Source organism: Oryctolagus cuniculus, chromosome 11 (assembly GCF_964237555.1).
Source record: "Oryctolagus cuniculus chromosome 11, mOryCun1.1, whole genome shotgun sequence".
NCBI classification, from domain to species: domain Eukaryota; kingdom Metazoa; phylum Chordata; class Mammalia; order Lagomorpha; family Leporidae; genus Oryctolagus; species Oryctolagus cuniculus.
In genome coordinates this window covers 90682597-90699017 of record NC_091442.1, presented here as the reverse complement: position 1 = coordinate 90699017, position 16421 = coordinate 90682597, and the positions used below count along the sequence as shown (strand labels likewise).

General features: G+C 36.1%; 1 protein-coding gene across 8 annotated transcripts in view; it reads left to right on the top strand.

The window, feature by feature from the left end:
- Positions 1-7: 7 nt before the first annotated feature.
- C11H12orf50 (chromosome 11 C12orf50 homolog) overlaps positions 8-16421 on the top strand; it is a 39846-nt gene continuing 23432 nt past the window's right edge. For 2 of the 8 annotated variants that reach the window (XM_070052683.1, XM_070052682.1), the window contains exons 1-4: positions 8-490; positions 876-1814; positions 5287-5406; positions 5754-5874. In XM_070052683.1, the coding sequence (XP_069908784.1) occupies positions 5395-5406; positions 5754-5874 (133 nt within the window). In that variant the 5' untranslated portion in view covers positions 8-490; positions 876-1814; positions 5287-5394. Of the gene's footprint in view, positions 491-875; positions 1815-2500; positions 2582-2677; positions 2843-5286; positions 5407-5753; positions 5875-16421 lie in introns of those variants that run through there. The other 6 variants (XM_051846525.2, XM_051846526.2, XM_051846518.2 and 3 more) reach the window with 6 other exon arrangements.

Here is a 16421-nt window from a genome sequence, read left to right as displayed (position 1 = left end):
GAGTTGTAGTGCGGAACTGAGGCGCCCAGACATGCGCGCCTACGTCCTCCGCGGGGCTCCGCAGAGTTTTGAAGAGAGGGAAAAAACAAATATCCGTTTTCCGAATGTGTGTGTGTGCTTTCCACACCCTCGGTGATGTTTTGGAAAATTAAAGGATACTAGTTGTAAGGAATCATTTCAGGTGGCCTTTTACCGTTGTTCTATGAAGCCTGTTTTGTCTGTTCTGTTTAATAAGTTTATGAGCTTCATTATGCTGCGAAGTGTCGAAATTTATTTTGATACTCTTCCCGTAATGAGTACGAAATACCACCTTAGACTTATCCAAAACCACACGAATGCCAAAAACCAGGGTTCGTTCTCAGGTTTTTCATAGGAATGTTATTTTAATTAAAGGTAGACTCCAACGGAGTCTGACTAGTTTGAGTATTTGTAGTCAACAGCAGAGCTATAACAGCTTTATTTAGCTTATTGATCAAAAGAATAACAGCTGGTAAGTAGTGACAATGATTGAGTAAATGTTCAATATTTAGCAGCCAGCAGTAGCCTTTATTTCATTTCAGCTCCGAGCCCCAGCCTGAAGCCGGACAGAAAGTTTGGGTTTACTTTCATCTTTTATGTGCTTGGACAAGGCCTAGTTCTCCTTTGTATAACTGCCTTATCTTCACGTATCCAGCTGTACAATTTTAGTGATTTAGCCCTTAGAAATACTTAACTATATTTCACTTGGATATTATTGGGGGAAGAGGTAAAGGCGTTCCAAGGAATAAAATATCCCTTTAAAAAAAGTCCACTGTTTGCCAGATTTGGAGGGGTTGAGAGGGAGAGAAAGATTTGCTATTTCAAAGTGTTTACTTTTTCTGCCAATTTTCTTGCAGGTAAATACAAAACCAACCTCTTCCAATTTACAAGAAAGGGAAAAAACCTGGAACCGGCTGTGTGATGGAACCAGAAACTTCTTAACATTTTATGGGCAAGCACAAGCGACTTCCTAGTTTTCTAGAGGAATCCTAAAAAGGCAGCTTCTCTCATAAGTCTCACGGACAACTAACCTTCACCACTATCAACTGTCATTTCCCAAACTGCCACAGAATTTTCTAGGTCCAGCATTCTGTCATTTCTTAGAAGGATCATCTTCCAAAACATTCCACCTGCTCTCTGAATAGTAGCCTCAAGGCTCCTCAGCTCTTGGGAAGCACTGTTTTCCAAAACTGGTGTCATAGGTCCCCGGAGGAGAAAACCTCCAGCAAAAACACAAGAGTCTAAGGGGAGAGCCACAGGATCAATTCATAATAAACGGGTCTCTTACTCTGATGGGAGCCAGCAGCACTTTGCCTGATTGTCCTGATCCTAAAGCTGCTACTACGCTAATGTATTTAAAATCATGTCACAGGATACAAACTGGAAGAAAAAACTTGATTCTCTGACTGATGTGTTAGTTTGTAGCATGCACCAGAGACACTCAGTGCAATTCTGCTTTGGCTGACACAAAATATTTACAAAATTTTCAGGCTTATCCTGGTTATAGAGAGGAATTTCTCATCACTCTTTTGTTAAAGAGGAAGAATCATCATGGGTAGGATCATGCTTTTCTGGAAAAATACTAACATGACATTCACAACAGGAAGAAATAGCAGTGAGAAGAACAAGAAAAAATAATAGAAAATAATTTTAAAAGCAGAAGAAAGTAGAGCTCCCAGCATTCTAAAGACTACCAAAATGTACAGATTCTGAAATAACAGCAAAACCTCTCATGGATATGACCTGTCTTTACTATGTCTAGTGGAATATAGCTGTTTACACCTTATCTGCAAAAGGTAAAAATATTTGTTCAATCTTTCCTATTAGTAAAACATGGATTCTTACAGTGATTTTAATCATGATGGTACGTGTAATCATGCAGTAATGGTGTTGGGTTGTGGTCAGTCTCAGTGAAGCTACACGTTCACAGGTGTAGCAGGCATTTATCTTTAGAGGAAAAAACAAAGATATATCTTAGAAATGTTTCAGTAGCCTGTGTACCTAAGATGGGTACTTTACTGTTCTGCAGTTATGAAGTAGAGAAAAACAAAGATATTTTTCTATATATCCTTGCGGATATTTTCAAGAGTCTAGTCAAACCCTTATCCTCTGCTTCTTTATTTGCTGTTGGTACTACCTAGTTATTTTTCTTCTTATGTACAGTTATCGGTAAACATTTTCTGAATTTGTTTCTATTCTATATTGTGGATTTTTATCCTGAAACATGGTATTAAAAAATTATACCAACAGCCTGTTCTACTTAAAGTGGAGATCCATATTTGTTTTGATTTTTAAAAAAATTTTCAATTAAAAGAACAGTTTAAAATATATATATTTTGATGCATAATACGATAAAATATATTATTTTTATCAGTCTTTTGTTAATATATTAGAATTAAGCAGGAAAATGCAGTAATCACTGAGGTAAACTAACCTACAGTTAGATGTGAGGTCATTTATGATGAGCTAACAATGGATTAGGTAAGAGTGAGGAAAATTCTGGAAGTTTGAGTTTGTGTGCTTACTAGCAACCACTTTCAACATTTCTGCAAAGCTAGAGAAGGTATCTTCTAATTTAACTTTATTTAAGATTATCTATTTTATAATATACTGTCAACAAGAGGTCAGTTTTAAAGGAATACTACGGATAGCCTGAAAGACTGTGGAAAAGAAATCCTTTTCCCCTTTACTCACTGATAGTTCTTATATTTGCATTCCTGCAATTCTTATACTTAAAAAAATCATTGGATTAGCAACAAGAGAGTTGAAAATGGCAGAAGTTGGGAATGACTGCTATTACTTTTTTAATTCCACATGCATAAAGGTAAATATTGTACAATTTACAGTACTTCACATGCTTAAGTTTTTAGTAGAATGAAGAAAGATATGGCAGTAATTTGTATTGCTGAATCAAAATTTACTATTTTCCTACAAGATTTTTTACATTCTTAAACTCTGAGGTAAAGGCTTATCATATATTTTTGATATATTGAACTTCTCTGAGACTATTTAAATTTATGTTTTGTTTGAAACACCCTTATATATTATAACAAGCCTTTGCTTGTTTAATCTTTAAGTAGTACTTTTGCCTGTATTATGGCTCCTTGAGCATCAAATTTCTAACATTGAATAATTATATGATATATCATATTCTTGGTTAATGTGATTCCAGACATAAATTTAAATAATTGAATTCAACTCATTAGTAAACAGTGTAATGTAATTGTTTCTGTATTAGATATTGATGAACTGAATTACTGATTTTTTCCCATCAAAAATCTAAGTAACAGAAAATATTTAATATCATGGAAAAAAGAAAGCAAAAAATAAATCCAAATCAGCCAAAAATGAATTAAATTTGGTAAAGTTAAATGGGAAAACGTTTAATCCAAGGATTAGGACTCATGGGTTTCAATAAGCCAAATAAGTGTAGAAACTAGATGTTTGGAGCTTCATGGCCATGCCAGAAGAACTCAGTGAAGGATATTATGTGTCTGGGTCAATTCTCTGCCAGGAATCTTGAATGGACTCAACCTCTTTGAACACACAATTATATCCACTTCCTTTTTTTTTTTTTAACCTTTTGATTAAACTCAGGAATGAAAAATAATAGTATAATTTATGTTCCAGGCGAACAGTTTTGTCTGTTTCACCGTTGTATCATCAACTACTTAGGGCAGTGACTATTGGGAAGAAATTTCTCAATAAGCAATTAAGTGAATAAAAATAATAGCTATCATAGTACTTTATTTCATGTAGTTTTTGCAACTATTCTATGAGAAGGGTGTTGTTTTACTCCCTTTTACAGATAAAGAAACTGGCACAGAGAAGATGAGCTAATTATTAACCTTGTTACTATGGACAGGTAGTAGACCCAGGATTCACATACTGAATGTGAATACTGTGTTTTATTCCTTTTTCACAAATAAGGAAAATGAAGCAAAGAGGAGGATGAACTGATCACTAACTTTGTTGCTATGAACTAGTAGTGGAACTAGGATTCAAATACTGATTTACCTGACTTCAAGGCTCTTCCTACTCCTGTGTAGTGTGAGAATACAGAGATGCACCTTTAAAAGGGGGAGAGAGTAATGACGGAATTAGGCAGGAGATGAAGGAACATGGAACATGTTTCAAAAGAGGGAAGAATTTAATGGCATTTTCATTGCATAGTTAAAGGTAGCCTGTAGATTTTTTATCTAGGAATCTGTAAGTGAAAGAACATGGAGTTAACCAAAAGCATTAGGAGCCAGTTGAAATAATCTGCATCTGTTTTTGTTAGTATTTAAAGATGCCCATGTGTTTTTTGTACAGATGTTTATCTTTGTAGGCCAAGGGCATGACATATTTTTAATGTAGTATAATGTGATAATTACTTAATATTTTACAATAACATAAAATTAAACTCTAATCACTTTCATAATATAAAAATACTGAGTATCTCCATAGACTAAGAAAGCAAATTATCTTTTAAAAAATGATTAATAGATGGCCGGTGCCGCAGCTCACTTGGCTAATCCTCTGCCTGCAGTGCCGGCACAGTGGGTTCTAGTCCCGGTAGGGTGCCGGATTCTGTCCCAGTTGCTCCTCTTCCAGTCCAGCTCTCTGCTGTGGCCTGGGAGGGCAGTGGAGGATGACCCAAGTGCTTGGGCCCTGCACCCTCATGGGAGACCAGGAGAAGCACCTGGCTCCTGGCTTTGGATTGGCATGGCATGGCGCGCCGGCCGCAGCGCGCAGGCCATAGCAGCCATTTGAGGGGTGAACCAATGGAAGGAAGACCTTTCTCTCTGTCTCTCTCTCTCACTGTCTAACTCTGCCTGTCAAAAAAATAATAATAAAATTAAATTAAAATCAAAAATGATTAATAAAGATCATCTCCATAGTTAGAATATGGTTAGTGAGTCATAACAAGTTTGTCTGACTTTCTTAAGAAGGAGAAATTAGATTATTCTGACATTGGATTGTGATCAAGGACATTATTGATTTCTTGTATTTTCTTAAAGAAGCACATGGGTTAACTGATAACAAAAAGTATCATTTTATCAGTAACTTGTGGTATGTAATACTATTTAATCATTACATTATGTTGCCACTTTCTCACCAAAATTAGACTAATTGCCAAAGTATAGACTTATAATCTTAGATTAGTAGGGTATATTTTGTGATTATAATTTTATCTGCTAATATTTTCTCTAATTATCAGTTTATTGTTATTGAACACTAATGTAATATATTGAGTTTTGTACACTTTTTACTCTTTTCTTTTAGGGCTCCCAGTGCCGATTCCGACACTGTGAAAAGGCTCTTGGCAGTGATACTGTGTGCTCATTATGGAGAGAGAAAAAATGTTTAGATCCGCTTTGCAGATTTAGACACATGGAGATGCAGGTAGAATTATTCAGCATCATTATTTAAAAGCATCCCTCTTCAATAGTATTGAATTTCTTTCACAAAACCATAGGAAATTATTCTTTCTCCCATTATTTAATTTTAGACATTCTTCACTTTATTCTAGTTTTTATTTTTTTAAATGAAGGAATATAATTTATAAATATCTGTTACATCTTTTAAATAGTGTAGCTTAGAAAATTGAAAACCAGAGGACACACATGATCCTAAATCTGTAATTGCAATTGCTTTTGTCACATTGTGTTTTATTGTACATGTTGTACACATTGTATTTATTGTGAATATGCCATCTAATCATGATGTTTTTCTCCACCTTCTTTGTCTAGCAAAACTGTAGCATTTCATGCTTCTGGGAAACTCAGCCTCTTGGTTGTGTGAAGATCAGTTGCATCTTTTATCACAGCAAACCTCGAAATATCAATGGATTGTTTTTACCACCAAGTAGCAGTAAGTATATTTTTAAAATAACATGAATACATCATATCAGCAACTGATTTTGGAATAGCAGCATAGAATCACATAGTAAGTAAAGTATGACAAGAGGACTATTACAGTTTGATAGACAGTGGATGATTTGGGGTAATTTTTATCAAGAATACAAATGAAGCTCAGAATTAATTGTTAAGTAGCTAACAAGATTAAATGAACAGGAACAAGTTAAATTGCTGTGACTGTGTGTGTCTAAAATGTATTTTATTCATCTGAAAAGTGAGATGACTACTGACTTCATTAAGTGGGAGACTCTCTCAACAAAGCATTACACAACTGTGGTCAAGCTCAGAGGTCGCAGCTTCACTGCTGCTGTCTGACTATTCCAACACCTGTCTCATGGTTGGAGAAAGCTAGGTCATACTCTGGATTACATACTTCTGCTTCTGATAGAGAGGGAATTTGTTGTGTTTGACTCCAAATGTGGAGAAAATGCAGTGTCTTTGCTACAGAAGCTTTGGCATAATTCAATCCAATGATACCGAGACTCTAATGTGTGAAAGACGCCATACTTTCTGCAGGTCTCTCATGTGATGGCTGTTTTTCTCCCGTCTTCGGTCTGCAGGTGAGATGAGGGATTTCCTTGATCCTCACTGCCAATTTCAGACTGTTCTTTGGTACTTCTAGTAAAGTCATCCAGCTTAACTGTAATATCAACATATTGCATCATTTTCACCTCTTAGTTTTTTAGCTTTTTTTTTTTAATCTGTGTTTTTTTTTCTTCTTTTTTATTTGCTTTTGTCTATATCCATCTTTAGGTCCTTTCTCCTTGTTTTTTAATACTGTAATCTCCTGGCTCATCATCCCTATAGCAGTACTCCTGTGACAATTCTTGGTAATTTCAATATATAAATATAAAGCTAGCTTTTTATCTTAGTTTCTAATTTTCTTTTTTTTGAGATTTATTTATTTATTTGAAAGTCAGAGTTACACAGAGAGAGGAGAGGCAGAGAGAGAGAGAGAGAGAGAGAGAAGTCTTCTATCCAATGATTCACTCCCCAGTTGGCTACAACAGCTGGAGTTGTGCTGATCCAAAGCCAGGAGCCAGGAACCAGGAGCTTCTTCCAGGTCTCCCACTCAGGTGCAGAGGCCCGAGGACTTGGGCCATCTTCTTCTACTTCCCAGGCCATAGCAAAGAGCTGGATCAGAAGTGGAGCAGCCAGTTCTCCAACCAGTGCCCATATGAGATGCTGGCACTTCAGGCCAGGGCATTAACCCACTGTGTCACAGTGCCGACCCCAGCTTTTCATTTTCCTGAACTCAATTCTTCCATTGATTTTACACTTCCCCCATTTCTATCATTCACTTGTAGTCATGCTCTGAATGGTAGTTATCATCCCTTATGCATTACTTCAGTTTCATTTTATTTCATTTTATGGCCTATTTTCCTATTTCATTGAATCTATAATCCTCACCTAATGCTTCAAACCCATTGAACCCTCCAATCCATTGGTTCTACAATATTTCCACAATCCCTCACCCCTTTGATGTCTTGTTTCCACCTTTATTAGTTGATCTGTCACTTACTTTCTCTCTCTCTCTCTCTCTCTCTTTCTCTTTCACACACACACACACACACACACACTTTACTTTCTCTCCACTCTGGCTTCAATGTATTTATGTAACCATCATAGTGGTTAGGCACAACTCTTTTTTTTAAGATTTATTTATTTGAAAGGCAGAATTACAGAGAGGCAGAGGCAGAGAGAGAGAAAGAGAGATCTTCCATTCTCTGGGTCACTCCCTAGATGGTCGCAACAACTGGAACTGCACCCATCTGAAGCCAAGAACCAGGAGCTTTTTCTGGGTCCCCCATGCAAGTGCAGGGGCCCAAGGACTTGGATCATTTTCTATTACTTTCCCAGGCCATAGCAGAGCTGGATTGGAAATGAAGCAGCCAGGACTCGAACTGGCACCCATATGGGATGCCAGTATTGCAAGTGGTGGCTTTACCCACTATACCACAGCACCGGCCTCAAGCACAACTCTTTACTTTGTGCTTACATGTTCATTACAGTTGAACATAACTGCAGAAAGATACACAACTATGCTGAATGGATAAAATTCATGACTGACAAACCTCAAATGGGCCTTTAATATTGACTGCCAATGATACTACATGAAACTCCACCAGTTCATCCCTGTTCTCCTAGAATATTATATCTTCTTCCTCTCTTTAAACTTGTAACATCTCCTTTGCTCCACTGAGAATGATGACCATGTATTTTACTGAGGCACATTTAATGAAAACTTGCATAATTCTATCATTTCACCTACCAACCTACTAGCAGTTAACTATATTAGTATCTTCTCCACTCTTCTTGAAGTTGAAAGTATACTCCTATCTAAAGCTTAACTCTTCCACTTGGTAACCAGATATTATCCTTTATTGTGTATTCAAGGATATTGATTCAATACTTTTTTTGCTTTTTCTCCTACATGTTTCACTCAAATCATCTGTTTCAGCATATAAACATGCATTTACCTGTCAAATTGCTAAAAAACATTCTTACCTTCTTCTCTTGATTTATTCTCTCATGAGCTACCACTCTATTTTTTTCCCCATGGGCAGTAACAATCCTCAAAATGGTTATTTTTTCTTGCTGTCACCAAATGCTCCTTTCTCAGTCTTTGATTTAGTTTTTTTTAAGATTTATTTATTTATGTGAAAGGCAGAGTTAGAAAGAGAGAGAGGAGAGGCAAAGAGAGATCTTCCATCTACTAGTTCACTCCCCAAATGGCCCTAATGGCTGGAGCTGGTCCAGGCCAAAGCCAGAAGCTGGGAGCTGCTTCTGGGTTTCTCACATGGTTACAGGGGTACATGGGTCATCTGCTGCTGCTTTCCCAGACACATTAGCAGGGAGCTGGTTTGGAAATGGAGCAGCTGGGACATGAACCAATGCCTATATGGTATGCTGGCCCTACAGGCGGCAGCTTAGTTGGCTTCACCACGGTGCCAACCCTGCCTAGTCTTTCTGAATTCCATGAATATCTGGCTTTTTAGACCCTTCCACCAATAATATGAAAATTGTAAAATCCAATGATCAATTCTCAGTCTTGATAATGACTTCAGCTATTGATAGGACTTGACACATTGATCATCCCTCCCTTCTTGATGTAATTTACTTACCTAGCTTCCAGGTCAACATACTCTTCATTTTCCTCCTGCCTTCCTACCACTCTCTCTTGCTGAGTTTTTCTGTTTCTACCGACCTCTTAGATACATAATGTTCTTCTAAGAGTTGGATTTGATTCTCTTTTTCTCTGTCTGCTTCCTTGGTAATCTCAAACACCCTGTGGTTTTGAATATTATCATATGTCATTGACACTCAAATTTATATATCCATTCCAGACTTATCTCTCTTAAACTTCAGACCCCTACATTTAACTTCTGAATTGAACTCTTAATTTGACTAATAGATGTTTCACATCTAACATGGTTAAAATGGAACTCATGATTTTACCCCCATATTCTTAAACTTCCTGCATCATAGCACTTTCTGTTTCATTTTTTAAAAAGTATTTTATTTATTTGAGAGAAAGAGCATCCACATCCACTGGTATACAGCCCAAATGCCAGCAATGACTAGGGTCCTGAAGCTAGGAGACTGGAACTCAGTCCAGGTCTCCCACATGAGTAGCAGGAACTCAACCATTTTAGCTGTTACTTCTGTTTCCTAAGCTTGTATTAGCAGGAAGCTGGAATCAGAAGCTGGAGCAGAAAGTGAACCCAGATACACCAACACAGGACATGGGTTTCCCAACTAGCAGCTTAACTGAAGCCAGCTGCTACTCCTCCTTTCTTATTTTGATGGTAATTCCAGCTGCTCAGGTCATCTGAATTCTCTTCAGATTCTCTATTTCTCTCAAGTACTGCAGGAGTCTTGTTAACTCTACAATCCTAATATATCTAGAATCTGACTTTTCTCATCATTTCTATAACTACATGGGCCAAGCCACCATTGTCAACTCACCACAGGATTAGTACAGTAACCTTCTAACTGATTACCCTACTTCATTTATTGTCCTTCTATGTCTATTCAAATCACAGTAAACAGAGTGATACTCTTTATACATAAATGTCATCTTGCCACTCGAAATCCTTCAGTAACTTTTCATTTCATTTAGAGAAGTCAGAGTCCTAAAAAGGAATGAAAAACGAGACTCTACTGAATCTGAGGCTCTGGAAACTCCTTGAATTTCTGACATTTGCTCTATTCCAACCAATAAGTCTCCTTGCTTTTCCTATAGTAGGTTAGAATGTTAGCTTTTGAAGCTTTGCACAAAATTTTCTCTTGTATGGCTGACTCCTTTACCTCTTCAAAACCTTATTGAAATATCACCTTTTAATAAAGTCAATCCTGAGCACTGTGTTTGAAATGTAGTCAGCCTTCTTACCTCCTCACTTTTCCTCTTAGAATCATGCTTGCTTTGCTCTACATTTTTTTCTATATCATCTGTCATTTTCTGAAATCTAGCACTATTTATTTCTTTTGTATATCCTTTGTGTGTTGCCTGACTCTTCTGTATTGAATGAAAACCCCTTAAAAGCAAAAGTGATTTATTCTGTAAACAAGAATCCCTAAGCATCTAACATGGTCACTAATCCATTCCCAATCCAAAAGACATTATCTACTCTCATGAGACAGCAATAATCCATTCATGACAGTGAAGCCCCATGACCTAATTACCTTCCAATAGACCCCATCTCTTAAAAGTGCCACCACCTCAATATTGTTGCACTGAGGACCAAGCATTTAATATATGAATCTTTTGGAGGAAGACAAATGATAGCAGCTACTAAACTCAGTTTGAATGTATATTTCAGTACCTCAGAATAGTTTGATCCTTAGTAAACCCTAATATTTCTTACAATACTACCAGAAACATCTATTCAACAAGAATAATAATCATAATAATAATAATCAAGACGGGAACCCCAAAGTTTTTCACTTTTTAGGCAAAGATTAAGTTGTAGAGTTGTACCTTAGTGTAAAACCACTTTTTTATGTTCAAGTACACATGATTCACTGATAAATTCCATATAGGATTATTGCAGTTATTTTGCTATAGCTAGCTAAGTGTCAGTTCATCCAGAACTTTGAGCAATATGTGTGTAATGTTGTCTCTTGGGCTAAAATAAGATAAAATTTAGATATTTAAATGTACAACCTGTAAAAGTAGAGTCCTGCTTGACTAAATAAGACCCTTCCACATAGTCCATATTCCACATTAATTTTGTGAATTGGAGCCACAGCAACACTCTCTAAATCATCAGCTGTGTTCTTCCTGTATGAGGTGCTTGCCAAAAGCAAACTTTCACTTGTCATTGTATGTTATTTTTAAGCAGTAAGTGCAATTATCAGTAGTCCTGCATTTTTTGTCTGGGAGTATGGAACTGCCAGTTAGACTTTTGCAATTTAAACTTTAACCTGCTATGAATTTCAAAAAAGGCTTTGGACTCTTGAAAGAGATTTAAAGGTTGCTACATCATAGATTTCTAAGGCAGACTAATTCCTGTGGTTATCATCTGTAAGTTTAAAAGCAAATACCTGGCAAACCAATTGAGAATGATGAAAAACATAATTCAGTTGATATTTACTATAAATTAAAGACTCCCTAGGCATTTCTGAGTACATTTTGTATTTTCTTTGTAAGCATGTGTAGTAAATATTTATTCTTCCTCCCATAGTATATATTAAAGGTTAGTGTACTCTGGTAGTTTTTTTTTTTTTTTTTAAACTACTTGAATTTTGCTATGGGAAACATTGTTCCAAAAAACAGTAGTTCAGTAGTTGAATCAACCACTCTTCTCTTCTTGAGTAGTTGCCATATTATTCTGTATATGAGATGCTTTGATTTTTATTCATGCTGAATCATTGTTTTAGTAATACCTTGAACCATCGATTATATAGCCACTCTATGTCAATCTTTGATCAGCTCTCTCTTTAGAATATCTAGCCTAAAAGAGTATGTGTGCTTTACCTGCTTTTAATTCTAGATCTTAAAAAGCCATTTTCTAGTAAATTTCTAGAATTTCAGTTTTTAGTAAATGATTTTTCAGTCGTTAAACACTTAGACTTACATATTTGAGTCTCTGCAACACAGACCAATTTTTTGTGTAAAGGGTAAAGACACACAGTAGGACAATTAGCAATGGTTCTAAGAGGGAAAGTATCTCAGTTCTTTTCCCTTTGAGGAAGGAAGAGAGGGGTTGAGTAAATGCTATAATCAATGAATAGTGACCCTTGGAAAAATTTATGTTTGGTTAGGAGACTTTCTCCGTATGGACACTGTGTCTATTCTCAACCAAGGTTCATAGTGCACACAAAAGTACAAAACAAAACAAAGCAAAACAAAGAAGGCAAGTGCTCAAATACTAATTCTCTAGGTTTAATGTTTGTTTAACATTTGGGTGTGAAACAGTAGATGGGAGGTCACTCAGTGTTTCTATCTTCTCTTCCTCTCTCCCTCTCTCTTTTTCTGTGTGTGCGTGTATATATGTGTGTCTGCCTCTCAAAATTTAAAAAACAGCTAAATGATATATCTAGAGACTCATTTGGTCGTAAGCTGTGTTGTACTGTTAAAAACTGGCTGCCCTTTATATCTCTCACACAGACCTCCAGAAAGCAAACAGGGGAACAATTAGCCAGCCCTGGTTTGTAGCATTTGCATTTGCCATGAAGCAAATATTCCCTTTATGGTCAGTCTCCACTAAAATCTATTTATAACAACTAAGTGCTGCAAAGTTGCAAGGTGCAAGATCAATGTACAATGATTGATTGTATTTCTGTACACAAACAATGAACAATTTGAAAATTAAATTTTAAAAATTTAACATAATAGCATACAAAAGGATGAAATACTTAGAAATTTATTTAACAAAATAAGTGCAGACGGCCAGCGCCGTGGCTCACTAGGCTAATCCTCCGCCTTGCAGCGCCGGCACACCGGGTTCTAGTCCCAGTCGGGGAGCCAGATTCTGTCCCAGTTGCCCCTCTTCCAGGCCAGCTCTCTGCTGTGGCCCAGGAGTGCAGTGGAGGATGGCCCAAGTGCTTGAGCCCTGCACCCCATGGGAGACCAGGATAAGTACCTGGCTCCTGCAATCAGATCATCACAGTGCACCGGCCATGGCGGCCATTGGAGGGTGAACCAACGGCAAAGGAAGACCTTTCTGTCTCTCTCTCACTGTCCACTCTGCTTGTCAAAAATAAAAAAAAAATAATTAAAAAAAGTGCAGAACTTACACACTGAAAGCTATGAGTGAATGTCCAAAGAAATTATAGAAATATATCCTTGTTTTTGAATTGACGTTAAAATTTTTCATATGACAGACTCTTCAGTGCTATCCACAGCAAAATCTCAACTGAGATTTGAAGAAATTGACAGATTCTAAAATTTATATGTAAATTCAGAAGAATCATAGTAGTGACTCATGCTTATTGATGAGAAAATCTATCAATTATTATAAATCTATAGGAAACAAAACTACCTGATACTAGAATAATAATAAATATATAGATCATTTTTATAGAGTTGAGAGCTCAGATATAAACCTTGGTATAATTAATTTTTGCTCCATTAGTTTTCAATAAAATTGCATAGACCATTCAATAAGGGAAATAATAGTATTTTCAACAAATAATTATGTAAAAACCAGATTGACAGAACAAAGTAATTAAGATAAACTTCTTCCTAATGTCATGTACAAAAATTAACTCAAAATGTATCAAATAATGAAATAAAAACCCAAATTATAATACACTTAAAAGAAACCTTAGTTTATACAAAACTTTCTTAGAAATGACACCTAAATGATAAACAGCAAAAGAAAAAATGGCTTGGACTTCAAAATTAGAAACGTGTGTTTCAAAGAATTCCCATCAAGAAAGATAAAATCCACCCACAGAATGGGAGAAAATATTTGCAAATCATATATCTGACAAATGACCTGTATCAAAAATATTTTAAGAACTCTTACAACTTAATGTAAAGACAACCCCATTACAATGTGATCAAGGTACCTGAATATTTATTAAAGAAGATATAAAATAGCCAATAAGCATGTGAAAAGCCAATTATCATTCATTAGGTATTAGAGAAATGTAAATTAAAACTAAGAGAGATACTGTTTCACATCCAGCAAAATTATTTGATTACTTTTTTTTAAAGTTAAAGGATAAATTTTGTCAAAGATATAGGAAACTTAGAATTTTCACACACAATAGTTGGCAGTGTAAAATGGTGCAGCCACTTTGAAAAATGTTTTGGCTATTCCTTAAAAGGTTACACATGGAGTCTTTATAGATCCCAGTAATTCCATTTTAGATATAAATCCGAGAGATGTAAAAATATATACACAAATGTTTACATCATTTGTAGGTAAATGTTTACTTCAACATTGTAAGCAGAATGTGGAAAAAACTGTCTATCCTCCAATAAATGGGTACATAAAATGTGGTATTTAATACAATGGAATTCTGTTTAGCTATAAAAAAGAATATAGCACTGTTACATGCAACAGTGGGGGTGAACCTTGAAAATATGGTAAGTATGGGGCCCAGCGCTGTGGCTCAGTGGGTTAACGCCCTGGCCTGAAGCGCCGGCATCCCATATGGGAGCCGGTTCTAGTCCCGGCTGCTCCTCTTTCGATTAAGTTCTCTGCTATTGCCTGGGAAAGCAGTGGAAGATGGCCCAAGTCCTTGGGCCCTGGCTCCTAGCTTCGGATTGGTGCAGTTGTGGCCAACTAGGGAGTGAACCATTGGATGGAAAACCTCTCTCTCTGCCTCGCCTCTCTCTGTGTAACTCTTTCAAATAAATAAATACATCTTTTTTAAAAAAAGAAAATATGATAAGAGGAAGAAGTCACTTACAAAAGATTACATAATGTATGACTCCATTTATATGAAATATTCAAAATAGGTCAGTCTGGAAAAAAGCATGAATTTTTCTATAGGATAAGGGAGTTGAGAAGAATTGAGGAGTAAATGCTAATGAATGTGGGGTTGCGGGGTTCCTTTTTCAAATCGATTAAATGTTCTAAAATTAATCATAGTGATGATTGCACAACTCTTGAATATATTAAAGACCATCAAATTGCAAACTTAAATGGGCGAATTGTATAGTACGTGAGTCATTTTCATTAAAGTTTTTAAAACATTTAGTTTTTTGAATGTTTAGTGAAGATTTTCTTTCCAGATAATAACAAGTCTTAGGAATATATGTTTTTAAAACAAGTCTTAGGAATAAAGTTTTTAAAACATGTAGTGTTTTGAATGTTTAGTGAAGATTTTCTTTCCAGATAATAACAAGTCTTGGGAATATATTTGTACACAGAATAACTAAAAAGCTTTGTGCTTAAAGCTATGTTTTTCCTTCAGTTTCATACTAGGGTTCTTTTTTCATTGATGCCAAAAGATTTTCCCTCAAAAGTGGTGGATACTTTAACAATAATCCATAAGTGGAATAAAGGAAAGCTTATTAAATATTAATTACTGCTATGCACTACTACACATTTGAATTCAGAACGATCCAACATGGACCGACCCTAGTGACACTTTTTCTAATGCTCTATGTATTCATTTTCTGTTACTGCCAGAACAAATTACCACAAAGCAACAATTAAAGTTCATTAGCTTGTAGTTCTGTAGGTTACAAATTTGACACAGATCTCTCTGGATTAAAGTTAAAGGATTGTTAGGGCTATTTCTTTCTGGAGCCTCTGGGAGAGAATCTATTTTCTTGCCTTTTCCAGTTCTATGAAGCCATCTGTCTTGCTTAGTTCATGTCTCCTTTCCTCCATTTTCAAAGTCAGTAACAGCCAGTTGAATTCTTGTGACATCAATTTCATTCTCTTCATTCTCACATCTCTTTCAACGGACTCATTTGTGTTTCTCCCCCACTTTAAAAAAAAAAAAAAAAAAAAAAACCTTTGGTTATCTTCAGTCTACATGGAAAATCTAGGATGATCTGCAATTTTAAACTGAGCTGATTAGAAAATTTAATTCCATTTGAAGCCTTCACTTCCCTTTCTCACATGTTATATGGGAAACACAGCATGTCCACAGTCTGTGGGGATTAGGGAATGTCCTCCTGGGATGGAGAAGCCTTATTCTACCATACCTGATTTTCTCCTGGCAGAAATGTGTGTAAATTAAGGTAATGGGGAAAGGGTTCCTGATAATTTGATTGATCAGTAAGGGAGAATTTATTTGGGGGGAATATGGTATGTGGTAAATTTTGGCATTGTTAAGGATTGGGCTTTGTTTTGTAAACAATAGACAAGGCTGTCATGGACTTGGTTCTGTTCTCAGGTAAGCCAATTTTGAGGCGTAGGTGAAGGGGCAGGGGTTGGAATACATATGGATGTTGAGGATCTAGAATGGATTGAATGCTTTCAAAATAGTGGAATGTTGTACCCACCAAAAAGCTTCCCATAACCCAGTATCCCACTTAGATGATCCTTGAATTAAGTCATTGGTTTCTTTTTTGTTTAAAGGCTTTAT